Raw genomic sequence first — 27,472 nt, forward strand, 5'->3', positions numbered from 1 at the left:
ACCCGTGTGGCGGCGGCGGGGCCGGGCCGGGCGGCTGAGGCGATGAGGGGCGCGGTCTGCCCAAGCACCGCCCCCTCGGGGCCGGAGCTGCCGCCCGATTCGCTGCTGCCGTGAGGGGCGGGGCGGGGGCGGGGCGGGGCTGGCGCTCGGCCGCGCCCCCGTGTCTGTGGCGGCCGCCCGAGCGCGGCGGCGGCTGGCGGAAGATGGCGGCGGCCGCGGCGGCGGCGCTGCGGGCCTGGTTCTGGAACGAGCGGTTCTGGCTCCCGCACAACGTGACGTGGGCGGACCTGGCCGGCGAGCCGGGCCCGCCGGGCAGCGGGCTGCAGTACCCGCGGGCCGCTCACGTCCTCTCCGCCTTCCCGCTGGCGCTCGGCATCTTCGCGGTGCGGCTGCTCTTCGAGAGGTGAGCGCGGGGCCGCCCCCGGGGCGGCGGGGCCGGGAGGCGCCGGGGTCTGTGAGCACCGGGCCGGGCCGGGGGGCGGCTCGGCGGGGGCTCCCCCGCACCCTGCGGGGCCTCCGCGAGGCCTTTCGTGCGTGGAAAGGGGACATTGTGTAATCCCGGGAATCTGTCGCGGGAGTCGTGTCTGTCGCGACATGCAGAAGCCCGTGGGGTTCTACCGCCCTGGATCTGAAACGAGAGGCCCCTCCAGTCCGGCGGTGCTGAGGTAGTGCCAAGAAAAATCCCATGTTTTATACAGGAATTCACTTTTACTGCTGCTCCTGCCCGGGAGAACCTCGCTGGGTGACGGGCAGAGCTGGCGGCTGCTGCTGCTGCTCCGCGCTTGGCTTCCGTGTGTGCTTTATTGTACTTTCCCTGAGTTCCTGGATGAGGAAATAGGGCTCGTTCACATGGCCCGATGAATTATTAAATACTTGCTGGCTTTCCCTCGTCTCAGGCACGATGGATGCGAGCGCGGATCTTCATCTCTGCCCATCAACAGGTGTAACACGGGATTCCTCATTTCCCTGGGCATCCATAAACATGTGAACTCAGCCCTGGGGCACAGGTAGATCCGTGTGTGGTGTGGATCTGCCACAGCCACACGCAGTGTGTGGGTGGCAGAGATATTAATTAGTAAAGCGGCTTACTTAGGAAGCCCTTAGGTGAAACGGACCAAGACACCCTGTATTGCTGTGCAGGTGGTTCATTAAACATTGATTTAATCTTAAATTTCTGCCTTGAAAGGGCAGAAGTTGGTCGGGTTGGATGGACTTGGAGCAGCCTGGATTAGTGGGAAGTGTCTCAGCCCATGGCTGGGTGAGCTTTAAGGTCCTTTCCAACCCAAACCGTTCCATGATTCCCTAGGTATTTCTGAGCATGGAAAAGGCTGCAGGACTGAAGTGAATGGGAATTGAGTCAGGTTTTTTTTCTGTGGGTTTTCTTTAAGAAGTGTGAATTTTCCTGAGCTTTCAAAAATTAAGAAGAGGTAGTTGGGATGAAGTAAAAAGGTGGCAAATATGGAGGAAAATGAAGCAGGTCAGCAGAGAGGTGAGAAACCTGAGAGGCTCTGTTTTCTCCCTGCTGTCTTTGTGCCCCTAAGAAAAGGCTTCAGAGAACCCAGGAACACACGTGGCACTGCCAAAATCCCATCTCAGCTTGGTGTGTGCTGGTTCTGGCCAAACCTTGGTACTTGCCAGGACATAAGGAAAGGAGGTTGTGAGGCACAATAAAAACAATGTTGTGGGGAGTTCCTAATCCAGGTGTCAGTCTGGGGATGAGGTGCAGAATAATCTCTTTTCCTGGAGTTGTTGGGGAAGATGCACTACACCTGATGGCACACTGCTCCAGGCAGTGTTTACTTTGTCCTGATAATGTCTCCCTGGTTTATGAAATTTCTTTTGTGGTGTTAATTTAGGGTGGAGTCAAATGATGATTTAACTCCTGAGCCTGCAGAGCAAGGCTCGGAGGCCGAGGTCTGGTTCCTGAGGGGGTTCTTCCTGATCTCAGCTGTGTCTTGGTGGTGTCCCAAAGTGAAAGCAAATTGTGACAGCCCATCTCAGGCAGTTTCTAGTGTGTTTATTTTAAAAGTACATATCTGTGAGTAAACTTCTTTCTGTTTCTTCCAGCCACTTTGAACATGTCATAAAAGTTCAGCTTTGTCTCAATAAACTCCTGTGGTGCATTTATCCCAATTCAGGCTTTGATTGTGTCAAATGTCTCTCTTGACACACATTTCACAGTTGGACTTGGTGACTCAGAATGTGAATTACAGACTCTTGCAGCTCTTTTGGTTGAACTGCTTCTTTTCTCTCTCCTTTTGCAGCTCCTCACTGTGAGGAAGTGCTTTGTGCTACACCACTGACACGTTTCTGTTAGTTAGAATGCCACTAAAAAACTGCCTTTCGCATCATGGCATTGACAAAATAATCATTAGTTTGTCTGTCTGTGGGCAGTTTATGACTGTAAGGGTGAGGCAGGACTCATAGAGGAAGGTAAAGACAGTGGAAAGTGAGAGGGTGAGGATTTTTGACCAGTCAGCAAAAAGAAAGACTTCTGCCCATACATTTGGTTTATATTTTTTATCCTTGATTATCCTTTTCAATATTTCTCCTTGCACATCTTGTCCCATTGCAGGCAAAAAAGAAAAATCCCAGGTGTCTTCAAAAACCTGGATGTGATGGGTTTCTAGGGCACTGGAGTGCTCTTTGGAACCAGATGTGGTCGTTACTGGACAGATCTGAGGGAGGAGCTGCAGCTTGTGCTCCAGCTGGGGAGGGGGAGAAAAAGGTGATTTGAGATGTCCCTTAATGAGATCTGTTATGGAATGAGGTGGTTAAAAACACAGCAAAATGGAGAGATTATGGAAATACAAACTCAAAAGTGCATGTTCAATACATCTCACTGTGGAGATTGTTCTTCCTTTAAGAGCTGTAATGGGGAGTCACCAGCCAAACTGGAACGTTCATAAAGAAAGATTCTGCCTTTTTGTCAAGCACAACATGCCTGAGAACTATTTGTTCCTCCGTGGACTTGAAAATTGGTTTTAAAATCAGTGTGTGTTAACAGCTAGTGTGAAAGGGTCGGCTGGGCTGTGAGCTGATCCCTGTTGATAAAGGTTTACTAGAAGTATTTATGTGATGAGAATTTCGTGCTGGAAGGTGTGGCAGTAAGTTGACCTTGGGTATAGTTTGTTGCCGTTGAGATTTCTATAAAATCATAAAATCATTTAGATTAAAAGGGACCTTTCAAGGCCACCTCAGGCAGTCCTCTCCTCAAAGCAAGGCCAGTGTTCAGGCAGCTCAGGTCACCCGTGGTCTTCTGCTGTTCAGTTTGAATATCCCTGAGAATGGAAATTCTGCTGTCTGGGCAGCATTTTTGTCTGTTTTGGGGCTTGTGCAGAGCTCTGTCACTGTGGGGTTCGCTGCAAAACACATCTGAAAACCTGCTCTGGGGCCAAAACTTTGAAGTGCCACAGCAGTTTGAAGTGTGAGTTTACCTTGCTGAGTTTACCTAAACAGCAGGTCAGCTTGGGATTTTCCTGTCTGAGCAGGGGATTCAGCCCTCGCTTCATATTCCACCTGCAAGTTCACGTGTGAACTTCTGTGCTGCACTTGTGGCATATCCTGTAGGAAAGCAGAGTGTAAAGACATTTAATACTTGATATTTTTTACATTTTTGTGGGGGTCTTGCCAATTGTTTCATAACATCAGGACAGGATTTCTGGCTGGTGGTCTGGGTTATGGCGGAAGCCGCGAGCCTTTGGAGCCAAGCTCAAAGGAAATCACTCCTTCCTTTTTTATTTTTTAATTATTTTTTTGTAAGCTGTGGGCGTTGAAATGTAGTTTAGCTTGTCCAGAGACAGGAGCAGAGCTGGGAAGGGTCTGGAGCATGAGGAGAGGCTGAGGGAGCTGGGAAGGGGCTCAGCCTGGAGAAAAGGAGGCTCAGGGGGACCCTGTGGCTCTGCACAGCTCCTGACAGGAGGGTCGGGTTGGGCACCAGGAGGAATTTCTTCATGGAAATGATGATCAGGCCTTGGCAGGGGCTGCCCAGGGAGGTTTGGAGTCCCCATCCCTGGAGGTGTCCAAGGATGTGGCCGTTGGTGCTCTGGGCTGGGGACAGGGAGGGGATCAGGCACAGCTTGGGCTCGATGGTCCTGGAGGGATTTTTAACCTCAGGGATCCTGGATGGAGACCTTGGAAGAACTGGGGCAGACAGGGAAGCCTGGGCCCACAGTGTCTGTCGTTTGTTCAGTGCTTTCTGAGAGCTGGGTGTTCCTTTGGGATCAGTCACAAGCTGATCTGTAATTCCTCAAGGGAAAACTCCACGACCTGGGACTGTTCTTAAACACAGCCACAGATATTTGTTCCTGAAGCAGTGAGTGAGTATTCCTGAGAATAATTACTGTTGTAGCACTTAGAGCCACGATTCTCCTGAATTTTAATCTTTCCTTTTAAACACAAGGAGAAATTGTAACAATTGTGGTCAGAAAAAGCTGCATTTTCTGCTTGGTGGCACTGGGAGGCTCCTAAATATGTGTAATTTCAGCTTAGCTCTCTCTGAAACAATCTCTCTGTGAAAGCAAAATGGTTTTAATGGTTCAAATGTTGTGTCCTTTTCAAAATCGGTTTGAGAAGCAGGTTCTTCCTCAAAATAACTGATTAAAAGATACTGAACTTTGCTCCTCTTGCCCACCAACAGGAGAGGAGCAATTCACATGTCAGGTAATGCAGACATTTCCCTTGGAACCCCGAGCCCATCCTGGCACAAACGTGCAACAAAACCTGGTCATTTGGAACATGTTTATATTTGTTTTAGTTTCAAACCCAGGCTTGTTTCCAGAGTGTGCTATAAAATCCAGCAAGAGTTAACTCAGTTTGGAATACACAGAGCACATGGGATGCATGAGATCCCAAGATCAGGGATCTTTCAGCCCGGGGGACTTGCATCGTCCTGTCTGTCCTGAAGCAAACAAGCCACTTTATTTTTCCCCCAAGGAAAAGTTACTCTTGGGAGCTGTGTCGCTTGAACTTCCCTTTTTTCTGAGCTGTGTGACACCAAGGCCTATTTTGGAAACAAGACACTTTGTTTTAGGGCTTCATCTCCAGCTTTTCTGTTCACAGCAAACTGCTATCAGTCTATTGTTTTATTGCTGAGGAATGGGAATCTCCCTGGGGAGCACATTCAGCTCCTCGCAAGCCAAGGGCATTAAGATTTAATTTTTCATTCTGGTGTGCACAGTATGTGCTGTCTGTAGTTACCATATGGACTAATAAAAGAAATTTCTTCACCTGGGAAGCAGTGGAATGGAGATTTCAAAAGCTTTTCCACCAGGTTTTGCAGCTGGTGACAAAGCCAGGTCCTTGCGATTCAGGGAGAGGAAGGAAATAAATATCTTGTTTTAATCCAGCTCTTTCTGGGCAATTCTTGCAGGTTTATTGCCAAGCCATGTGCCATAAACCTTGGCATTCAGGACAGTGGACCTCACAGAGCCCAGCCCAATGCAATTTTAGAGAAAGTGTTTACATCCATCACTAAGGTGAGTCACGCTTCAAATTCCTGCTCCATTCCAAAGGGGATGGAGGCCTGGAAGTGTCTCAGGGGGGGCTTTTGCTTCCACTTTTCTGGATTGAGATGCACATTTCACTCTGCATCCACAAGTGGGCTCGTTCTGGTTTCACTTTGCCTCTGGCACGTCCTTCTGGTAGCAAAGTGAATTCCCTGTATGGCTGAGCCATGGTTTTGTGCACAGAAGAATCCTTGGGGTACAAATGTTCCCCTGATCGACAGGCCTGAGTTGCTTCCTTGAGTTCCCTTGGTCCACGCTGTACAGTGGGGATTCTTGCTTTAATCAGAGATTTCCCAGCATCTTCCACTTTTATTGGGAAAGTGTTCCTCTTTTTCTGCAGCTCGGCTCCTTTTCTGATTTTATTGGTTTTGTTGTGAATGTCTTCCTCTCATTTTTGGCATTTACTGTAAACCTGGCCAGCAGCTGTCAGTGGCAGGGGATTATTCAGGGAGGTGTTCAGTCGGTGAAGGATGGCCTGATGAAGGACAGGACATTTAATGGTGGCAGGAGATGTTTCTTTGGGTTGTTTCCTTCTTTCCCTTAAGCTCACAGGCCTACAGAATTACAGAACCCCACTGTACTGTATCCAGCAGTGAATAAGTGCAATAGATTTTCATTAAAGATAACGAAATGGAAGGTTTCCTGTTGAGATTTGGTGATGCTGAACCTCATCTACTGGAGCAGATAAAGGGAAATTCTATAAAAAACTTCAAAAAACTTGCCTTGTGGGAACATTAAAGTTTTGAGGCATTTGGAATGATGTGTGAACTGAAAAATCCCCAGAATCTGATGCCCTTTGGTGGGAGAACTTTAATGCAGGGGATGTCCTTGAAATGAATGTTTAGGAAACCCAGGAGGTCACAGGCTGTGCAGAATTTGTCTGGCTGATGAAACCTTTAACTGTCCCAGCGTGCTGTGGCTGCTGTGGGGTTTGGAGGGTCAGGCTGGGGGTGGCCCTGGTGCAGGGGAAGGATTTCACTGCTGCTCGGAGCTGGAGCTCTGGGTTCCTCAAGAGGAAGGTGCTTTCCCAAGCACTGAATCCCAGGAAAGCGCTGAGAGATGTGTGATGGATTGACAGGACAGTCATGGTCTCAATGCTGAAAATCAAATTACTCTGATTTTGATTTTCAGCTGGGTGAACTGATGATTTTTTATTAAATCAACATTCTGCATAGCTTTTGTGCGTGATATGTAACTCAACTAGTAAAATGTGTTTATCATCTTTCAGTGGTAGAGCTCCCTGGCAGAGCTGGGCTGAATTATCTCACTCCTGGGCCATTATAGAGGGAGCTACCAGGTTTGGTTCCCTTTGATAAATCCATTTGTGTTCATTCAGACAGGTGGAGAACAGGGATATATTATATCTATATTTGTCATGGTAGTATTTCAGTCTTCAAATATATTTTCATTTATGAACTTTGATAACAGAAATAACACAATTTCTACAGTGCCCTTACGGAATATACAAATATCTACTGTGTTAAGCCAGCTCTTACTTTAAAGTTTCCCTGTCCTTGCTGTGAGTAGCAAACCTTAAAGATCTTTAGCTTTGCTCCCGAGTTCTGGGCTGTGTGAATTGATGTGCAGCTTTAACAGGTAGGACACGACACTTTAACAGCTCCTCCCCCCAAATTAACAGAGAGAACGTTCACATTCTTCGTCTTAATGTGCTGTCAAGTGATGAAATAGGTGAGGAAATGCTCAACCAAAACCATTCTGAGTAATGAAGTAATTAGTGGCTTATGAAGGTTAAACCTGAGCGACCATTTGTGGCAGTGGGTTCTTGCTTCCAGACTCTGTGGTCACTTCCCGGTGTGTCTTTTGTTATCTGTGCATTATTTCTGTCACAGTGCAGGACTGAAGGTAGCTTGAGGAGTGGGAGAAGTGACATTTGTTTCGTTTTCCTTCAGTCTCCAGATGGAAAAAGGTTAGAAGGCTTGTCCAAGCAGCTGGACTGGGATGTCCGAAAGATCCAGCGCTGGTTTCGGCATCGGAGGAACCAGGACAAACCCACCACCCTCACGAAATTTTGTGAGAGCATGTATGTTTGTGCAGAGGGGCTTCATCTTAGAGCTCTGGCTGGGCCTGGGGCAGCTGCTCGGCCACCCCAGGGCCAAAATTCCTGTTCGAGCAAACAGGGCACTTCAAGGAGGTTTTGAAATTCTAAAATATTTTGTGGGCATGCCTGAGAGACCAGAACGGGGTACAGGGGTCAGTGCTGGGTGGCTTTAGACACTGGGCCAGGTCCTTCGTGGCACTTGAGAGGGTCTGTGTGTCCGTGTGTCCATCTCCATGCCTCTGTGTCCGTGTGTCTGTGTCCATGTCTGTGTGTCTCCATGTCCCTGTGTCTGTGTCCCTGTCCGTGTGTCCCCGTGCCCGCACTGGCTGTGAATCCCCTGGGACTCTCCTGCAGGCCCCGTTCCCACCCAGAGCTCGTTCCCATTCCCACCCTCTGGCTTTCCCAGACACTCCTTGGCTTCCTTGTCTTCTCTCTCCAGCCCGTTCTTTGTTCCCGTTCCCTCCAAGCTCCTGCAGGTTTCTCTGTAGTGCAGTAGAACCTCAGTACTTTTTCCTGACTTGTTTCTCCTCTGCTGCTTTCTTTCCTTTCCAGTAACTTTCAGTTCTTCCCCCAGTATGGTTTTGTCTACCTAAAGCCACAAGGTAAGAGGGGAAAACACATCCATCAGGCTATCTCTGGGTGACAACGGCTTTGCTTGTTATCTTGTTAGCTATTAAATATGGAATGATGCATGTTCACCCCGGGTTTCAAACCTGCCTGTTGATGCAAGCCCATGTGTGCTGTGAAAACTCTTCAGTGGGTTTATGCTACCTGAAATGTTTAGAAAGGTGGCTGAAGGCTTTTCAGGTGTCAGATCTTGTCAGATTTTTCCCAGTTATTTCAATTAATTTTACAAATGCTAACCAAAAGCTGATTCTATGTCCTAAATTTATGTTTTACTTCTTTTTCCAGGTGGAGATTTACATTTTATTTCAGTATATTTTTTTATGGAATCAGGTTTCTCTGGACGGTGAGTTGCTGTGTCACCCACCTTGTTGTTCTGTGTGGTTGCAGTTGAATGATCCCTGATTTGGGCTCCTGGGGGTTCTGTTAAAGACCTTCTTTACACTGGAGGGAAGCTTCTGTACAGATCTGTCATTTTGGAAATAATAGAAAATTATTTGATGTGTTACCCCAGAATGCTGGAAAAAAACAAGGTGGTTTTGGGTTTTCTTTGCTGTGGAGAGCTGCTCCTTTTTTTCTCTTTCTCTCTTGAAGGGATACAGGTTCATCTCCTTGGCTCTTTATTATTATTAGAGCTGTGTGATTATTCCAGAAATTGCCACTGCAGCAGAACTCGCATTGACAGTACTAAGTAGATTTTAAATCACTAGGGTTTTCTACACAAAATGTAGTTTGAATGGCAGAATAAAGGTGAAATTTCAGTGAGGCAGTGTGCTGGGGAGGAAACCACCCTGTACAAGCTGGGGTTTTATTTAACTTCTTATTTATTTATAATAAAAACCCATCTATTCCCTTTAGGCACCCTGGTTTTGGGACACACGACAGTGCTGGTACAACTACCCTTTCCAGGTATGAGAGAAACACCTCCTAAATTCCAACTTTTTGGACAGTTCCCGTTTTTATTTTTGTTATTGATACTGGATTAAAACTCTGCCATTTACTCTTTGTGCCTTTACATCCTGGTTAGGTTTGGCAGCAGCAGGGTTTCCTCAGGTACATCTGACTCAGTCACTTTCTGTTTATTTGCTGCTGAGATTATTAAAAGTAGGAGAAAAAGGCATAAAATCATAGTGGTAATTTATTTATTTACTGTATAGAGGCCAGCAGTCTGTTCCAGAGCCTGGTTTTCCTACTCCAGGAGGCTTCAGCAGGAGTTCTAAATATTGACAAGGGAATTTACTCCTTTAGAAGAAGGCTGAAACACACAATTATATTTGTGTAAGCCTGGAGTAAGATGCCTGTTGCTTAAGCTTGTTTTTATTAAACCTGGATGATTTAACTTATGCCTCAGCAATTCTGGAGGAACAAAGTGGGATGGAATAGGAGGAAGGAAAAAAGCGATTTTAAAGTAAATTTTGAATTATTTGGTCTTGTAACTGTGCTTTCTCTGTCTGTTTTCCAGCCTCTAACATCCAGGCTTTATTATTACTATATCTTGGAGCTGGCCTTCTACTGGTCCCTCATGTTTTCTCAGTTTACAGACATTAAACGGAAGGTGAGATGAACCAGAATTGCATTAACCACTCAATGGCTATAATAATAATAATAGGTAGGACTAACAAAAAATGGGAGTGTGGCTGGCCAGGAAACCAAAATGTAGTGATAATTATGTTTTCTTTCTCATTTACACCTTTGTGAGCCCTGAGGAGAAGGGAGGAGCAAGGCTGACCTGGTGTATCCTTGAGTTCCTTTCACCTTCCAGGGGACAGAGCAGCTTCACTCAATACCTCCCAATCAAAAGTTAACAAATCGTTGCCTAAAAATAGATTTAACTGGAAGGCTTGCAAGAAAATGAGCTGCTCAAAGCAGCACCTTGCTGAAGCTGCTAAGGAAATAATAAATGGGGTTTTGAAAGGAATTCTCATCTGTGAGAGGAGCAGATGATGAGTGGTTGCAGTTGTTCAAATCTAATTCTGTCATGCTGCATTCCAGGGTTTGGTTATTGTTGCTGTTGGAGAACAGTCCCCAGTAAATCCTGGCTTATTGCTTCCTTTACATGAGCTGCAAAGCAGCAAATTATCCCAGTTTTTGCTTTGGCTGTTAAAAAACAAGTTTACCCAGGCTTTTTTCTGTGCTGAAATACGAGCAGGTGAGGCACTGTGGGATACAGTGGAGCTGCAGACAGGGAGTGATGAACAGCCTCGGGGACTGTGCTTGTAATATTTCATTCTGGCTTGAACAAGTGGATGAGATTCCCCACGGCAGCTGGGTGAGGTCCAGGGAGCCAGGGGCTGAGGTGCAAACCAGCCCTGAGTATTGTGCGTTGTAAACATTTTTTGTTCTTCCTGCTGAGTTTACCTGGTGCTCTGTGCCTGCTCTGCCCTGGCAGGGTTTGGTCACTGACAGCAGTAGCAGCACTTAAATGTGTCCCAGGAGCTGAGGGGTTTCAGTGTGCCTGGAAAACCAGAAGGTGATAAAAATAAGGGTCATCTTGGGCTCAGAATCTCATCTGTGGGGTCTGCAGTTGTGTGTGTGCCAGAGAGACTGCGCTGATCCCTGAGCAGGCAGAGCTCTGGCTTCAGCAGCACCAAAGCTGAGAGATCTTTCTGGAAGCTTTTGTGGAGATGGTGGGAGTGTGATGAGCTGTGATTGCTGTAGAGTCACAGCCTGAACTGAAAGAATCCTGTGACCCCGGTGACTCAGTTGGGTGGCTCTGTTCCAAACTTTTGCATTTGTGTGACAACCAAAGAGTCTTCATTTGTGCTTTTGCTGCTTCCAGGACTTCCTGATCATGTTTGTCCATCACTTGGCCACGATTGGACTCATCACATTCTCGTACATGAATAACATGGTGCGGGTTGGAACTCTGGTGCTGTGCCTCCACGACGCCTCAGATTTCCTCTTGGAGGTGAATTTCCTCTCAAATCTTTGCATCCCTAATGCTGGCGTGATCTCAGGGGAGCAAGCTGACATTCCCCTTCTTGATCAACTGTTTTAAATGTGCCGTGCAGTTCGTGCTGCTGATCCTGCCTTGTCAGCTTTTCCTCCAAACTGCTTGGGTGCTGAGAGTCACAAAACCATGCAATGGTTTGGGTTGGAAGGAACCTTAAAGATCATCCAGTTCCACTATCCCAGGTTGCTCCAAATCCAATCCAGCCTGGCCTTGGACACTTCCAGGGATGGAGCAGCCACAGCTTCTCTGGGTAACCTGTGCCAGGACCTCCCCACCCTCAGACAGGGTGATTGTATCCTCTGGCAGTTTGAAGCCATTCCCCCTTGTCCTGTCACTCCAGCCCTTGCTGGAGTCTCTCCCATTATTCTTGTGGGACCATATAAATACCAGTATAAAAACAGTAATACAATATAATAATCCCTCTTTGTTCCAAACTGTACAAACGTGATTGAGAGTTTTTTGCAGCTTTCCAGATGGGTAATTACCGGAGTGCACAAAGGGAGTGATATTTGCATGTTTATTGTCTCTTGCAGGCTGCAAAACTGGCCAATTATGCCAAGTACCAACGGCTGTGTGATGCTTTCTTCATGCTCTTTGGGGTCGTGTTCATCGTGACCCGCCTGGGCATTTACCCTTTCTGGTAAGCACCTGGAGCTGGGAGCTTGGTTGTTCTCCCAGTCCTTTCAGCAGAGCCTTTGTTTTAGGCTTTTCCCAAGCATTCCAGCTGTCCCTCGAGGCAGCCTGAAGCAGCACATGGCCCAAGTGCTGTTTGGGGCAGGAGGTTTGGGTAGGCACGTGAAGAAATCTCTCCCCAGTCAGCTGAGGGAGTGGGGGAGGATCCCAGAATCCCATTCACAGCTGCCCCTCCCCTGCTGCAGTGATGCCAGAGTCAGCCAGAATCTGCGCTGAGAGGCTTGAAGGATTCTCTGCTTCTCTGAAGAAGTTCTAGAAATAATTACAAGTGAGGCACAGCCTCTTGAGGTCATTTTTGTTTTGTTTGGCTTAGTCATCACTGCAGCTTCTGATTCTTATGACACTTCTGTCCTGTCCTTGTGTCGTGACTGTTCAGAGCCTGAAATAGGTCTGAGGTTTCTTGGGAGGTAAAACCTGGATAAATGGCTTAGAGAGAATCATCCCATAATGAGATTCCCCCTTACCTCAGTAGGTCAGACTGGAGCAGTGCTTTGGTTAATGAGCTGTTGTCCGTTTATCGTGTGTGGTGGTAATTTGCTTACACCATTTTACTGCCTGCATTTATTTCCTAGGCCATGGACACCTGTTATTCCCATTCTTTTTGGGTGCCTGGTAGGCAGCAACACCCCTTTCCCTTTAGCATCAGGGTTGCAGTTAAAGCTCTTGCTTATTTTCCAGTAAATGCACCAAAGGACTCTGGATGAAGAAGAGCTTTAATTCCTATTTCTTCGTAGGCTCCTTCCAGGGACAAAATAGAGAGTTGTTTTAGCAGCTGCTGTCTGTCGTGAGGGGATGCTCTTACCTCACACCAGTGCTCAGCATCCTGTAAATCTTTAATGTGTTTTCCACTGGCTGTAATGTCACTCCTCAGCTTTGTAGAGGAATCTGGCAAGCTGCAGCAGCACTGCAGACCCTGCCCATGTATTCCCTTCCCTAATTAGTAAAGTAAAACATCAGCAGATCTCTGCAATTGCATTTAATTCTTTCATAAACCTGCTATGAGTTAAATACTTCTGGAGCTGCCTTTTGGGGGATTTTGGTTCTTGTTTGAAAGGCTTGTTTTGTTTTTCTTGTGTTAAAAGCTGTGTGAAATTAATGTGGTTGTTAAAGGTCTCTCCATACCTCTCTGCATCATAAAATCTAAAGTGTTTATTGAATTGCTGAAGGACTGGCCATAACTCCCAGCAACAAGAACAGCAAAACAGCAATGAAAGAAACACAAGGCTTGGGCCATAAAGCAGTTTTGAGTCTTCCAGCCTGGCCAGAGGAATCTATAAAACTCTGAGGGAAGAGAAGAGCACCCAGGGAGGGAGGGAGGCCTTCTGGGGACAAAATTCCTTCCTGATCCCAGAATCCTTGAGGTTGGAAAAGCCCTCAAGACCACTGAGTCCAGCCTGTGACCGATCCCCACCGGAGCAGTGAGTGCCACATCCAGTGGTTCCTTGGGCACCTCCAGAGATGGGGACCCCAAACCTCCCTGGGCAGCCCCTGCCAATGCCTCACCACCCTTTCCGTGGAGAAATTCCTCCTGATGTCCAACCTGAACCTTCCCTGGCACATCCCTCCTGTCCTGTTGTTGCCTGGGAGCAGAGCCTGACACCCCCCAGCTGTACCCCCCTGTCAGGGAGTTGTGCAGGGCCAGAAGGTCCCCCCCTGAGCCCCCTTTTCCCCAGCTGTTCCAGCTCTGGACACCCTCCAGCCCCTCAATATCTGCCTTCTGTGAGGACCCAGAGCTGGGCACAGCCTCACAGTGCCCAGCCCAGAGGGACAATCCCTACCCAGCTCCTGTGCCCACCTGTTTTTGATATGATTTTTGATCTTGAAATCTGGGTGAAAGCTGCCCAAGCAGGAAGGTGTTAACAGTTGTTTTGGTGACCAGAGCAGCCTGACATCACTTCCTGTGAAGTTGTTATAAATAAATGCTTGTGCTTTGGAGAAGAAAGTTGGCAGCAGATCCGTGTGTGTAACCAAATTGCAGCACATTGACATGTTCTGTTTTGTTGCTCAGTTCAAATGCTCCTAATGAGCTTTACTCAGTCTCCTGACTCTGGCAGGAGCAGAGCAGCAGATGCTCAGTGAGACACAAACTGTTGTGCATCTGGCCTGGCACCTCCAGTCAGAGCTGAGCACAGCTGATCTGAAATGTGTTTCTGGATCTCTTTCAGGATTTTGAACACGACCCTGTTTGAAAGCTGGGAGCTGATCGGTCCCTACCCTTCCTGGTGGCTCTTCAACGGGCTCCTGGTGACCTTGCAGGTCTTGCATGTCATCTGGTCTTACCTCATCATCCGCACGGCCTCCAAGGCTCTGGTGAGGGGCAAGGTAAGGCTGAGGGAGGCTTCTGGCTCCTCTTTCCTACAAGCCCCATTAAGGAATCGTGAGAAATTGAGCTTTTCAGTGAGGCTGGTGTTGTTTCTTAAGGGATTTGCATCAGGAGTTCACAAATACGTTTTTTAACCTTGATTGCTCTGCACGTGTGAGTTGCCAGGTGTGCTCAAAGGCAGGGAGTCTCTCCTGGGCATGCAGGGGAATCACTCCATTTCCCAGTACATTCAAATGTCCTGAAATGGCAGTTATGACACTCTTGCTGTGCACTCTGGAGTGTAAGGTGGTAGCAGGCTCTCTTTTGGACAACAGGATGAACACTCAGGATGTTCCCCAGTGTCAGCTGGTCCTTGGGATGTGCTGGGGATTGTGCTGCTTCACTGGCTTCTGGCTGCCAGTGCAGGCACTGAGCTGAGAGAATAACCTCCCAGGGATTCAGTGGGGGTTTGCTGGCTGTCAAAAATCACAGAATGGCCTGGCTTGGAAGGGACCTTAAAGATCATCCAGGCTGGACAGGGCTTGGAGCAGCCTGGCATAGTGGAAGGTGTCCCTGCCCATGGCAGGGGGTGGAACAAGGTGAGCTTTAAGGTCCTTCCCACCCAATCCATTCCATGATTCTATGAAATCAGCAAAAAAAGCTGATTTAGTAGCACAAATGCCTTTTCCTATCAGATACTGATATTCTGATCTGGGTTTCCCTGATGGCTCTGCATTATTTTGTGTTCGACTTTAGCTGCCCCTACACATGGAATGTGGCCTTGAAAAATACAAATATTCTGGTTGACTCTGGGGGCAGGCAGGTTTCAGGGTATGAGCTCTTCATCTGTTCCCCACAGCTGCTACTACAAATGCCTGATTTTCATTCTCTGCAGCTGTTTCTGTATCCTGAGTTCTACACCTTTTCCCTTTCCTTGGTTCTCTCCTGTCCAGGTGACCTAGCCAGAGAAAGGACTCTAAGCTCTGTCTTCTTCATTCTTTTCTCCTTTTCTCTGTGCCAGATTGGAGCTGGACAGTTTCACCCTGTGCATGTAAGTGTGACCTGTGTTTCTGTTTGTTCACTGAAACACGTCTGTGTCGAGGCCCCAAGACAAAAGCAGAGCCCTGGTGCCTTCTCCTTCTCTCCCTGGTCCTGACAGAGTGCTAAAATACTGTTTTTTCCAAAGGTCAGAGCAGTGTCCTGGGGTCTGTTCTCACCTGCTGTCACCTGCCTGCACAACCTTCACTTTGTGCTTTTACACACCCACACACTCCAGTTTCTGTCTGTGCTCCCCATCAGCACCACACGCAGGGGGAGAGGGCAGGAGGAATTTACTCTTTGTGAAAAGGAGTGAAACACTCACTTCTCCCCCAAGAACAGAAAAAATGTCCTGGGATTTCTGCTTCCTTCCAGTGACCCTTTGAACTTCCAATATAGCAGGAGATTGGGGAAAGATAGCAGAAGTTCTGGCAACAGGCAGAAGCCAGGACATCCAAAAAGCTCCTGGAGATCATTAACTTCACCTGGCTTCCAGCCAGATCTTCCCTGGAGTTCCTGCTGCTGCAGAGCCCTAACCCTGACTCCAAGAGAGCGGAGCAGAGTGCAGTCCTGGAATCCTTGGAAAGCTGCAAGCCAGAGCGCTGGCACATGGAGTTACTGAGGAGGGGAGTGAGGAGCTGCCTTGGGCAGAGCAGGGGCTGCTCTCCAGGCCCAGCTCGTGCTGGGGAGGTTTGCTGTGGCACCTGCCACCACCCAAGGTGTGAGTTTGCAGCTGGGGCCGGGTTTATGGGCTCTTCCCTCCCCTCCTGGCTCTGCAGGGCTGCCCTGCTGTGGCACTTGGAGCAGCTGGCACCACGCTCCTGCTGGGAAGGTTCAGAATGCCACGTGCAGGTCAGACAGAGCTGGGTTTGCAGCATCTCTGAACTAAGGCATGCTCTGTAAGCAGATCTGGCTCCCTGGGCCGAGGCTGCTCCTGAATGGGTGTGTGCTGGATCAGACCCTGCCTTTGTTCTCCATCCCCTGTCCAAACAGGCTCCTGCTCCTGAAGGGGATCTCCCAGGTGAAGCACGGGCTGTGGATATGGAGGTGCTTTGTTGGAGCAGTGATGTGATAAATAAAGCTGCCTAATTTTTAAAATAGCAAAGCTGCTCCCTGTGGGACAAAATGTTCTCTCTCAAACTGACACAATCCTGGTTTTTGGTCGTCGGACCCACTTGTGATCGTGGCAGGAGAAATTTTTGATTCAAAACAAATGGTTTAGAAAAATGGCCTTTAAGTGATCCAGAGAGAAGCCCTTGGAAGACAAGAACACCAGATCTGTAATATCATCTGATCTGGTGAGAACAAGAGTGAAGTGCTTTCACATACACAGAATCTTTGGAAAATGGAGCTCATCTTTCCACATTGTCTTTCTCAGTGTCTGTCTTGTTCCTAATGTGATGACAGGCTCCTTCTTGGGAGCTTGAACTGAGCCAGACTCAGATGTAGGAGTAGATGTGAGTGAAGGTGGTTCATCACAGGGACACAACCTTCTAACTGCTGGTTTCTGTCACATTTTCATCTCCCCTCCTCCTCTCCCACTCCCCAATTGCACTGGCAATGTTTAGGTGTCCAAGGATGACCGCAGTGACGTGGAGAGCAGCTCCGAGGAGGAGGATGTGACTTCCAACAGCACAAAAGGAATTTTCAGCACTTCCAGTAACGGTTCCAACCGCCTGAACGGCCACGTGGCCGCTGGCCAGTGGACAGGAGAGGAGTAAGGCCCCGGGCTGGCCTTGAGCAAACACGAACTTCTCTTTCAATATCTAGTTGTGTTGAGCTCCACGTTCCCAAGTGATCTTTAATCAAAAACCCCTTCCCCAGAAACCTCCGGCAGACCCGAAACGGGCACAACCCTGAGCAGTCAGAGGCTTTGCACGGCACACGGGATGAAGCCAACGACCGGGGCGAAAGCAAAGCTGCAGATTTCACTTCAAGCCATTTTGTACTTCAGAAGTACAAGAAAACAGCCCTGAGTCCCGTTGATCTTTGCAGAGGTGTCTTTGTTTGTGGCAAACTGGCTTTTACTGGGATCAGCTCGAGGCAGAGCAGGTTTGGAGCGCGGGGTTCGGTGCCGCTCGGCGACGGTTCACTCCCGGCAGGTGCAGCAGCTCTTGATGCACTCCAGAAGCCACTTCAGAGCACAGAGAAGGCAGGTTCCATGTCCCAGCTGCCCTGGGTGAGGCAGAGACTCTGCTCCCAGCTGAGCTTTGAACTGTGCTAACCCAGAACCACTGCTCTGCCTCGCCCCAGGCTGCTGGGGAGGTCCCAGCTGCTCATCTCTGCTGTCACCAGGGACCAGGCCAGCGTCTGCTGCCTCTTTTGGTGCTGCAAACCCCTCTGAAGTCTTGACCAAAGCCTTCTGCAAGGGGGTGGGGGGGTGGTTTATTGCCCCTGAGACAACCAGCATAATCCAGGCGTTTTAAATTGTTTTCTTCCTGTTGCAAATTGTGGGTTTGAAGACTTCTCTAGACCTACTGGATTCAGTTGGCTAAGCTGGGATCCGAGGGAGGATCAGAAAAGGTAGGCTGGGTTAAACTCTCCAAAAAATGGGATGTTTTGGTCCTGTACTCTGAGACAAGTGATTGTTGCTGCTCTGATGTGAGAGCTGTGGAGGAACCCAGGGCTGGAAGAGCAGCCACACTGTGGGCTTTGCTTCTCTTTTTTTTTTTACTCAATGGTACTTGGGGGCAATGGAATGGTCAATCAGGAGCAGAATTTTGGAAACTTCTCAAGTTGTTACCATTTTATACTGTTGTTTACTCTTATCTCCAATTAAAAGTTGCTTCAGAAACCTGGGGTGATGTGTTTCATCTTGAGGAAATAGAACAGAGGACAGCGTGTGTCCCTTGGCTGTCTCTGAGCACTTGGGCTGCTGCCAGGAACACGGGAGCAACAGCTTTTTGGAAGAACAGAAGTGATGGACTCATGGAGGGGTAGAACAGTGACCTTTAAACCCAGACCAGTTTACGATTTGGGGGACACCACACATCACCACACTGGCCACTTTGACACGGTTTTATTGCACTCCATCTGCCTCCCCCAGCCCAGGGGGGGACTGGGAAGGTGGGGCTGGTCCCAGGGCAGGCTCAGCTCCCGGGGCCAGTCCCAGCTCCCGGGGCAGGCTCAGCTCCCGGGGCAGGCTCAGCTCCCGGGGCCAGTCCCAGCTCCCGGGGCAGGCTCAGCTCCCGGGGCCAGTCCCAGCTCCCGGGGCCAGTCCCAGCTCCCGGGGCAGGCTCAGCTCCCGGGGCCAGCCCCAGCTCCCGGGGCCGGTCCCAGCAGGGCTCAGCTCTCAGGCCCAGGCGCGTTCTCGCGCTGGCGGCGGTGCTGGAGCATCCTCTGCACACGGACGCTGCACAGGTAGCCGGCGTACACCGTCAGCAGCATCATGGAGCCCGAGAAGGCCTTGTAGCCAAAGTCTGCCAGCTGCTTTTTGGACACCATGGCTGCACCTGTGAGAGAGAGACACGATCCCAGGATAGGCAGCGTTGGAAGGGACCTCTGGAGATCATCCAGTCCAGCCCTCCGTGCCCAGGCAGGGTCACCCAGAGCAGGTGACACTAAAGAATGTTCAGGTGTCTCCAGAAAGGAAGACTCCCAGGACTCCATGGCAGCTGTTCCAGTGCTCTGCCCCCCTCCTCGGGAAGTTCTTCCTCGTGTTGAGGTGAAACTTCTTGTGGTTTAGTTTATGACTGTTGCTCTTTGTCCTGTTTGTGGGCATCACCAGAAAGAGTCTGGCACCATCCTCTGACCCTTGGAGGTATTTATATGTATTAATAACATCCCCTCTCAGTCTTCTCTGCAGACTAACCAGGCCCAGCTCCCACAGTCTCCCCTCAGAGAGATGCTCCAGGTCCCTCAACATCTTTGTGGCCTGCACTGGACCATCTGCAGCAGCTCCTTGTCTGTCCTGAGGTGAGGAGCCCAGCCCTGGATGCTCACTCTGGCCAAGGCGCAGGATCCCCTCCCTGACCTGCTGGCCACGCTCTTCCCCGTGCACTCCAGGATCCCACTGGTACTTGGGGCTATTCCTGCGCAGGTGCAGGCTCCTACACTGGCTCTTGCTGAGCCTCATGAGGTTATTCTAATAAACCATTAGGTTTCTCTTTGCCCAGCTCTCCAGCCTGTGGCTGGCTCAACCACTGCCCCACGTTTCGCATCAGCAGCAGCCCCGCTCAGGGTCCTTCCGTGCTTTCATCCAGGTCGGCTGGGACACGGTGAATGAGACCGGAGCCGGCAGCAGTCCCCGCTGACTCACCGACTGCCGGCCCGCAGGAAGGCGGCGGAGAGCGGGCCCGGGGGCGCGGATTCGCGGGTCCCGTCCATCATCCTATCCCGTGCCGTCCCATTCCATCCCGTCCCGTCCGCTCCCTCCGACTCTTTGCTCCCTCCCATCCCGTCGGGTCGGTCCGGTCCAGTTCCTCCGCACTCCCCGCTCCCGTTCCATCCCATCCCGTCCCGTCCCATCCCATCTCATCCCATCCCGTCCCGTCCCGTCCCGTCCCGTCCCGTCCCGTCCCCTCCGCTCCGCCCTCCCCGCTCCCGTCCCGTCCCCTCCGCGCTCACCGCTCCCGTCCCGTCCCATCCCGTCCCGTCCCGTCCCCTCCGCTCCGCGCTCACCGCTCCCGTCCCATCCCGTCCCGTCCCGTCCCGTCCCATCTCATCCCGTCCCATCCCATCCCATCCCGTCCCGTCCCATCCCATCTCATCCCGTCCCGTCCCGTCCCGTCCCCTCCGCTCCGCGCTCACCGCTCCCGTCCCGCTCCGCCGCTCTCCCGGCCCGCGTCACGTGGCGGTCACGTGCCTCGTGTCGTCACGTGCGCCGCGGTCACGTGCGGCCGCCGGCGAGCGCGGGAAGCGCGCGCGGTGCGCGCAGCGCCCCCTGGCGGCCCCGCCGCAGTCTCCCCCTCAGGGGCCGCTCCCGCCGCCATCGCCGCCGCCTCGGGTCCGCCGGCGGAGCCCACACGGGCCTCCCTGCGCGACTCAACCCGCGGGTCTTCCTCTCTGAGGTGCGGCGCCGGGAGCCCTCAAAGGACAGTCCTTGGCCACGCGTGGACGGGGCCGAGGCTCTCCGGGCCGTGCTGCAGCCCTGAGGTTCAGAGGAGCGGTGCCATCCCAACTGTCACGGTGGCTCCACAACGGTTCTGGTGCCATCCTGAGGGTCCCAGTAGTTTCTTGAGGGTCCCAGTGCCATTCCGAGGGCCCTGGTGTCTGCCCCGGGTGCCCCCAGCCCAGAGCCTCCTTCCCAACAGGCCACGTTCCCCCTGGTCCCCTCCTGTCCCCCCCTGTGGCAGCTGCTCCCCTCACGGAGCTCCTTTCCAGCCTTTGAACTCTGCTGTCCCAGCCCTGCTCTATCTGGGGCTCCCTCGAGCTCTGGAGCTGCCAGGGTTACTCTTTCTCCCCTCCTCATCCTTCTTTCCCCCAGCAGCAGCTCCCAGGGCTGCAGCACTGGGATGTGCTGAGCCTGCAGAACATAATTCCAAATGGCAAAGGGAAGACTTTTTATAGCTCGGGACATCCAGCTCCAGTGGGGTGTGTTTAAAAGCAAGAGATCGTGGGACACCTGGGACCCTCAGCAAGGGTCTGCAGGGATTCGGGCGCTTCCAGGGTCAAAGAAACATGGACAAGGGGGATGCACAAAGCATTTCCATGGCAGAGGAGCTCCCAGCTAAACACAAATCCCTGCTGGGTTCTGCTGCAGCTGCAGGCAGGTGCTGACAGGAGTTTGTGTGAGGGAGCAGAGCCCAGGGACGCTCTCTCCTGCATGAGCTTCGTATCCAAACACTTGGATTCCTTGAAGCCCTTGAAGACAAAGAGAACTAGAAGTCGTGCCAGCCCTGCAGGAACACGCTGGACTTCCTTTATCCTTCCTCCAAGCTCAATAAAGCTCCTCGGCAGAGGAAGCCGTGTTGGCTCCCCCCACACGACAGTTCTGCTGAATTTAAAGGTCGCGGAGTGCCTGCTGAGAAAACGTGGCTAATAAAAGGCACAGAAACAAGTGCAGTGCCAACAGATTAAATTCCCCTTGTAAGACACCGAGCAGAGGCTTCAGAGCCCTGGAAAGGTCACTCAGTACGGGGCTCCTTTAAAGACACACGGGGACAAGGCAAGTCTGGGAAAAGCAGCTGGGAAGAGATGAATAAAATCTCACAGCGTGTCCTGGGAAGCCCCAAACGTCAGAGGAGGGAGGCCTGGGGTGTGTGGGGCACAGTGCGGCCCTGGCCTGGCTCCTGCTGGCCCCAGGTGAGGACTCTGGACCCGGCTCAGTGTCGCAATCCCAACCCGCCGTGGTCCTACGGCCAAATTTTAATCCTGGAACCGTTGCTGAGACAAAGCAAGTGGGACACTGTGTGACGTTGGGGCTGAACAGGGACCTACAGGGACGTTCTTGCTGTTTCTGGGACAGCACGGGAGGGTGCAGAGCCAGGAGGAACGGGCCGTGCCCTGTTCTGAGCACTCAGCACGTCCAGCAGGCACCAACCCAGCGAGCGATGCACTCGAGCCACAGAGCAAGGAGAGCATCTCCTGTCTCCTCTCCATTTATTATTTCAAACACTGCTGGTCAGAGACCCCTGGGCTCTGGGACTTGAGAGGGGGAGAACAGGGAGCCTTGCAGCATTCCAGCCTTCCAGCCCAGGTAGGAGCAGTGACTGCTGGACACTCTGGCCTGAGCAAACACCACCAGCTTCAGAGGAGCAGAGGCACATGTGGCACCTGTCCGGACAAGGGGCAAATTTCATAGGCTCAGTGTGAGGCCCAAGACCTCTGTCCTGTCTGGGATGTTGGACATCTCCACGTACCTGTTGTGGATCATATGCCTATTCCTGCCCCTGTGCCAGAGGGCAGCTTGCAGCATCCCCACACGAGGGAAGGTGTGAGACCTCCTTCCTCAGCTCCTGAAGGCCACACGTGGAAGCACAGAGCGGTCTAGAGCACGGGCTGAAGCGAGCCAGAGGAAGGCAGAGTGTGGCCGTGGAGCATTTACTTAACAGCAACGTGACTCAGGGGCCTTGTGCTGACCCACCTGCCTGATGTGAGGGTACGAGGCAGGGGTCACACCAGCTGCTCACACAGACTCAGGGGCAGTTGGTCCCTGGCAGTGCCAAGCCCCAGAGGTCAAACTGAGACAGGGAGAGAAGTCAGCAGGCATGAAATTGGCATAGGCAAACCTGTGACAACAGGGGAGCTGCCCAGGGCTGGGGCCAGGTCTGATGGAGAGAGCAAAAGCTCTAAGCAAACAAGCTCCAGAGTGTCCCTGGGTCAGCAGGAGCAGCTGGGGGAGAGCAGCACATGGCTGGGTGGCAAAGAATGCCATTGTCTGTGCTGGTGCTTCTTAGAAAGATCTTCAGTGCCTTTGGAAGTCCTGAGAGCTCCACGCAGCAGGTGGAGCCTGGCAGGGGACTGTGCCCTCTCCACCAGACAGGGAATGCAAAAGCAGCAGCAGGTAGGGAAGAGCTGGTGTCACCCAGAGTGGCCCATGGGGCGAAGAGGGAGGACTTGGGACACTTGTTTTCCCCGTCAGGCAGTGCCCAGCCCTTAATCTATCATGATGGCCTGGCAGAGTCCTTCCCAGAGCTGGATCCACTATGAGGAAGTGGAAGGAGGAAGATGCTCAGCCCTGCTCAGGGCAAACCTCAGCAGCAGCAATTAAACGAGACCTCAAAGAGAGGAAGAGGTCAGCAGTACCTCTGTGCCAGGCTCAGTGTCCAGGGCAGGGTCTGGGGCTGGGGAAGGGAACCTCTGCTCTCCCAGCAATCTGCAAAGGCTCCCAGGAGACCCGGACTCCTTCCGAGGCTGTGGCAGCAGATGAGGTTGGTGTGGGCAGGAGCTCTCAGCACATCCCGGCAGGACCTGTGCTCTCAGGCAGAGCCCCTTACATGTGCTCAGGGTGGTTCTGCAGACACGCAATGAAGTCGGTGACAGGTTTTCCCTCGTAGCAGATCCGATACACAGCAGTGAAGAGGGGGAACCTGTGGGCAAAGAAAGAAAGTCACCACAGATGGCAGAGTCAGAGCACCTCGACTGGACCGATGGCACTGTGCCCCATCCAACAGGCCACTCCTGCCCAGCTCGTGGGGCCTTCCCCTCCTGCTGCTCCTGAAAAGGTCCCAGCCCCACCCCAAGGAAGCACAGCGATTCCAGCACTCACTTCTCCACTGCATTCTTGCTCTTGAGGATTCGGTGCAGCTCAGCAGATGTCTGGGGACCCTGCAGCTTCTGCCCATTCAGCATCTCCTTCTCCAGCTGCTCGATGGACTGAAACGATGCAGCAGTGAGGAGCTGGACCTGCAGCCCTGCTGCTGCACCACGTTCCTGCCCTGAAGCTGACAGACAGGTCCCGCAGTGCTAAGGGGGATCACCTCCCTGCCTGCTCCTCTGGTTGATGCAGGAATCATAGAATATCCTGAGCTGGGAGGGACCCACAAGGATCATCCAGTTGAACTCCTGTCCCCGCACAGACACCCCAGCGATCCCACCCTGTGCCTGAGAATGTTGTCCAAACGCCCCTTGAGCTCTGGCAGCCTTGGGGAACCCGTTTAGTGCCCAGCCACCCTCTGGGTGAAGAACTTTTCCTGCTATCCCACCTAAACCTCCCCTGAGCCAGCTGCACCCACACAGGTATCAGTGCCAGCCGCTTCCAGCCCTGCTCACCTTCCCAGTCTTGGCAAAAGCCTCGGCGACCTTGCGGTTGCGGCCCCCGTAGCAGGTGGTGATGAGGTCGGCAACACCGCAGCTCTCCAGGAAGGTGGAGGAGTTGACAGGGCCCTTACAGAAGAGTTTGGCAAAGCCAATCATCTCCATCAGGCCCAGGCGGATCACGGCAGCCTTTGTGTTGTCACCGTAGCCAAGCCCGTCACAGAAACCAGCTCCTACAGCCACCACATTCTGGAAAACAATGACAACATGGAGGGATCTCTTCCCAACAGAGCCCGGGGCTTGGCTGCATCCCTGAGCAGCCTGTGTGATCCCAAGCACTGGCTGCTGTCTGTGCCAGTGCCCACCATCCCTCCTGCCCCGAGCTCCCTGCAGAGCCCCAGGTCTGCTCACCTTGAGAGCCCCACAGATCTCTACGGTGTCAGCGTCCTGCACCACCGACACACGGAAGTTGGGGGTCTGCATCAGGTCCTTCAGCATCTGCCCGTGCTTCATGTTCTTGCAGCCTGAGGAGACAAAGGGACGAGGAAGAAGATGATGGGGAAGACCCATGAAGTAGGGCCATGCTGTCCTGAAGGTCATCCAGTGAGAGGAATCTATTGCCCAACCCATGTTGCAAAACGGTTGCAGGTCCACACAGAGTCAGGCACACACTGCCTGACAGATAAGCAATGTTCAACTTTGGCATTCCCAGAAGACAGGGGACAATCCATGCTGTTGTGTCACACAAGACAGAAATTACTTTCTGAATGCTCAGTAGGTTAAAGGCATCTTCAAAGGTTGCAAATTTGGGGTTGCAGCTTTCTGTCCTGGTTGTCCCTGCAGGGTCCTGTGTGTTCACAGGGGTTGTGGGCTCTGCTCCACCTCCCCAGCCTCCTGCCCAGTGTGTTTGCTGTTGTTTAATAAAACAGACACTTTGAATGCCACAACTTCTGACCCAGCAGACGGTTCTGTTTGTTCTGGCTCTGAGCACAGTCCCCAACAGTGCGGAGGGTGTTGGAACTGTCGCCAGATGAACTTCCAAGCAGCCCCAGCTGGCAATAACGTGAGATCCAGGTGGGCATCCTGTGAAGCCCAAGGAAATCAAGGATGGAAATCATTCCTAAAGGGCCTCTTGTTGCCCACCCCTTCAATTTGTGCCAGGCAGCTGCCTGATGCTGGCTCCATGCTGGCAGGAACTTTTAGCTGAACAACTCCGTTACTGAAGCTAGTGATCCCATCACAAACCCTGGGAATGAGCTCAGCCAGCTCCTATGGAGTCTCCCGTCTTCCCAGGGAACAGGGCCAGTCCACCCAAGGCAGCAGGAGTTTGAGCTGCACCATACTCCACCCTTTGCTTCTTCCTGCTAATCACAAATGGCAGCTGCTAACGAGGAGGGCTCTTGGCTCCTTACCGATGGTGGTTTCACAGAACTTCTCTTCTGCCACTTCATTGGCAATATTGGCCCCCATGAGCACGTTCATTTCTATTCCCAGTTTCTCATGGATGATGTCTGAGATCAGCCTCAGCCCATCTGGTCCTTCATCCACGCCCTGGGGGACAGCCAGGGACAGAGATCACAGCATCAGTTACACTGGAATAGATCTCTAAGGACATTGAGTCCAGCCTTTGACTGAACACCACCTTGCCAACCAGACAATGAGCACCTGCCCCCCCTGGACACCTGCCCTGCACCCCAATCCTGCCATTCCCTGTGCTGCAGTGCTCTGACTGGTCCTGGGGTGCAGAGCTGTGCCCTGCTCCTCTCAGCACCTGAGATCCCCCCTATGCCCTCACCCTTCTCCATCAACACCTCCAAATCCCCACGAAGACTCTGCCCCCGCTTCCCTTCTTCCCCCCACTGTCCATTTCTGTTCCAAAATCCCTGGATTCCCTTAGCAGCCACTCCAAGCCAGGCTGCTTCCAGCTCCCCTGCCTTGGCCCCGCACCCTGGCGAGCGCTGCCCCTGCTCACACCTTGATGAGTGACATCCCAATGGCCTCTTTCTTCACGTGGCCCTTGAGCTGGTCACAGACTTTGCCAATGAACTGGTGGGGCACCACGAACAGGAGGACATCAGCCCCTGCACAGGCTTTGAGCAGGTCTGGCTCTGCCACCTGAATAGAGCGTGATGATTGTTGTTAGGGACTGGGAAGATGGATGGGAAAGAAGGGCCCAAAGTCACCATGCCGAGGTCCCTGCCAGCAGAGGGGCTGGTGGGATGATGCCAGAGCAGAGGGGGATGATGCCAGCTCAGAGGCAGCCACATGGCCTCCAGCCCAGCCTGTGGGATGCCAGAGCAGGGTTAAAGGTGGGCAGTGAGAGCAGCCAGGGCTGCAGCTCATCCAAGCACAGATGAAGGTCAGTGGGAGGGCATAACTGAGCCCCGCACAGCCCGGTGCATCCCCTGCCTTCACACCCCGGGGTTCCAGCAGCCCCCCAGAGCTGCTGGCCTCTCTCCAAAGCCTGGCCATCAGCTCTGCCTCTCAGAGAGACTGCTGGCAGCCCACACTCACCACATTGGGGGGCAGCTTGTGCCCCGGCAGGTACTTGACATTCTCGTGCTCCGTGTTGATGATGTCCGTGAGCCGCCGGCCGCCCACCTCCTCCTCCAGCACCCACATGTTCACCTGGCTCTCGAAGCTGCCCAGCCGAGCTGTGTTGCTGCCGGCGATCTTGGCGATGGCCGAGCCCCTGCGAGGGCAGAGGGTGGCTGTGGCTGTGGGCACTGGGGAGCCCAGGGCACTGCAGGTCATGGGGACGGCTGGCACCGGCTGCCGGGGGTGCCGAGGGGGGACAGGGGAGGACAGGGACCGCGCTGTGCCCGCCGAGGGGACCCGGGTGTCCGGCGCTCACCAGTTACCAGAGCCCACGATGCAAACCTTCTTGCCGCCCATGGTGCCGGGAGCGGGGCGCTGCGGGTTTGGAACCCGCCTCTGCTATTTCAAGGCTGCCCGGAGCAGGGGCGGCCCCGGCCCGCCCCCGGCCCCGCCTCGCCCCGGGGGCACCGGGCTCCCTCTCCGTGCGCGGCAGGTGCAAAGCGCTGCCCTGGAGCGGCTCGGATCCCCCAGAACCAGGAGTCATAGAATCACAGAATCGTGCAGTACCCTGAGCTGGAAGGTACCCGCAGAGATTGGTGAGTCCAAGCCCTGACCCTGAACGGGACACCCCAACAATCCCACCCTGTGCCTGACAGCGTTGTCCAAACGCCCCCTGAGCTCTGGCAGGGTCAGGGTTGTGACCATTCCCTGGGGAGCCTGTTCAGTGCCTGAGCACTCTGGGGGAAAATATCCTTTTCCTAATATCCACCCCAACCCCCCTGACACAGCTCCAGCCGTTCCCCGGGCTCCTGACACTGTTCCCGAGAGCAGGGATCAGAGCTGCCCCTCTGCTGCCCCTGCTGAGGAAGCTGCAGACCCTTGGCAGGGCACTCGCCAAGCTGACTCGTGACTGCTGAGCCTTTCTGCATTAAAGCTTTTCATTGTCCCCCTCTTGCTAAAAAGTGCTATTTCCCCCCCCAACGAAGGAACAGGAACCACCTGGTGTAGCCCCAGGACTCAGCTCCTGCCCCCACCACACCAGCAGCACTTTCCCCTTCACACAGAGGATCCTTCCCTTGCCCCAGGGGCTCCCAGGTCTGCATCAGAGCAATTATGTTCTA

General features: G+C 52.5%; 3 protein-coding genes across 7 annotated transcripts; 1 reads left to right on the plus strand and 2 right to left on the minus strand.

Moving 5' to 3' along the window:
• Nucleotides 1-90: 90 nt before the first annotated feature.
• Nucleotides 91-17,970, plus strand: CERS5 (ceramide synthase 5). Of its 4 annotated transcripts, none has more exons than XM_038164287.1 (11): nucleotides 91-403; nucleotides 5,372-5,477; nucleotides 7,418-7,548; nucleotides 8,479-8,536; nucleotides 9,049-9,099; nucleotides 9,653-9,745; nucleotides 10,970-11,098; nucleotides 11,677-11,783; nucleotides 14,002-14,158; nucleotides 15,160-15,189; nucleotides 15,325-15,794. In XM_038164287.1, exons 1-11 carry the CDS (start codon nucleotides 204-206, stop codon nucleotides 15,490-15,492), a joined length of 1,230 nt encoding a protein of 409 aa, XP_038020215.1. In that variant the 5' UTR covers nucleotides 91-203; the 3' UTR covers nucleotides 15,493-15,794. The 4 variants fall into 4 exon arrangements, 3 of the variants coding, with proteins under 3 accessions (XP_038020215.1, XP_038020217.1, XP_038020216.1); XR_005259859.1 differs by lacking the exon at nucleotides 15,325-15,794 and adding an exon at nucleotides 16,745-17,970 and having other exon boundaries at nucleotides 204-403; nucleotides 15,092-15,189; XM_038164288.1 differs by lacking the exon at nucleotides 15,325-15,794 and adding an exon at nucleotides 16,745-17,970 and having other exon boundaries at nucleotides 204-403.
• Nucleotides 17,971-18,178: 208 nt separating this feature from the next.
• Nucleotides 18,179-20,047, minus strand: LOC119712720 (cytochrome c oxidase assembly protein COX14 homolog). 2 transcript variants are annotated; one of them, XM_038164304.1, is made up of 2 exons: nucleotides 19,926-20,047; nucleotides 18,179-18,628 (listed from the first exon to the last, which is right to left on the minus strand). In XM_038164304.1, the coding sequence occupies exon 2, from the start codon at nucleotides 18,618-18,620 to the stop codon at nucleotides 18,462-18,464; it is 159 nt and encodes a 52-aa protein (XP_038020232.1). In that variant the 5' UTR covers nucleotides 18,621-18,628; nucleotides 19,926-20,047; the 3' UTR covers nucleotides 18,179-18,461. The 2 variants fall into 2 exon arrangements, with proteins under 2 accessions (XP_038020232.1, XP_038020233.1); XM_038164305.1 differs by lacking the exon at nucleotides 19,926-20,047 and adding an exon at nucleotides 19,435-19,621.
• Nucleotides 20,048-21,673: 1,626 nt separating this feature from the next.
• GPD1 (glycerol-3-phosphate dehydrogenase 1) lies at nucleotides 21,674-26,812 on the minus strand. The gene is made up of 8 exons (XM_038164296.1): nucleotides 26,668-26,812; nucleotides 26,328-26,505; nucleotides 25,788-25,928; nucleotides 25,226-25,364; nucleotides 24,225-24,337; nucleotides 23,829-24,062; nucleotides 23,326-23,432; nucleotides 21,674-23,146 (listed from the first exon to the last, which is right to left on the minus strand). Exons 1-8 carry the CDS (start codon nucleotides 26,706-26,708, stop codon nucleotides 23,050-23,052), a joined length of 1,050 nt encoding a protein of 349 aa, XP_038020224.1. The 5' UTR covers nucleotides 26,709-26,812; the 3' UTR covers nucleotides 21,674-23,049.
• Nucleotides 26,813-27,472: the final 660 nt, after the last annotated feature.

Source organism: Motacilla alba, chromosome 29 (genome assembly GCF_015832195.1).
Source record: "Motacilla alba alba isolate MOTALB_02 chromosome 29, Motacilla_alba_V1.0_pri, whole genome shotgun sequence".
Classification (NCBI taxonomy): domain Eukaryota; kingdom Metazoa; phylum Chordata; class Aves; order Passeriformes; family Motacillidae; genus Motacilla; species Motacilla alba.

Coding starts and splice junctions, on each gene's coding strand:
- LOC119712720 (XM_038164304.1), bottom strand. CDS start 18,620: ATGGTGTCCAAAAAGCAGCTGGCAGACTTTGGCTACAAGGCCTTCTCG.
- GPD1 (XM_038164296.1), bottom strand. CDS start 26,708: ATGGGCGGCAAGAAGGTTTGCATCGTGGGCTCTGGTAACTG. Junction 26,506..26,667: donor ATCGTGGGCTCTGGTAACTG/GTGAGCGCCGGA, acceptor CTGCCCTCGCAG/GGGCTCGGCCATCGCCAAGA. Junction 25,929..26,327: donor ACAAGCTGCCCCCCAATGTG/GTGAGTGTGGGC, acceptor CGCTCTATTCAG/GTGGCAGAGCCAGACCTGCT.
- CERS5 (XM_038164287.1), top strand. CDS start 204: ATGGCGGCGGCCGCGGCGGCGGCGCTGCGGGCCTGGTTCTGGAACGAG. Junction 9,100..9,652: donor GGTACAACTACCCTTTCCAG/GTATGAGAGAAA, acceptor TCTGTTTTCCAG/CCTCTAACATCCAGGCTTTA. Junction 11,099..11,676: donor CCTCAGATTTCCTCTTGGAG/GTGAATTTCCTC, acceptor TGTCTCTTGCAG/GCTGCAAAACTGGCCAATTA.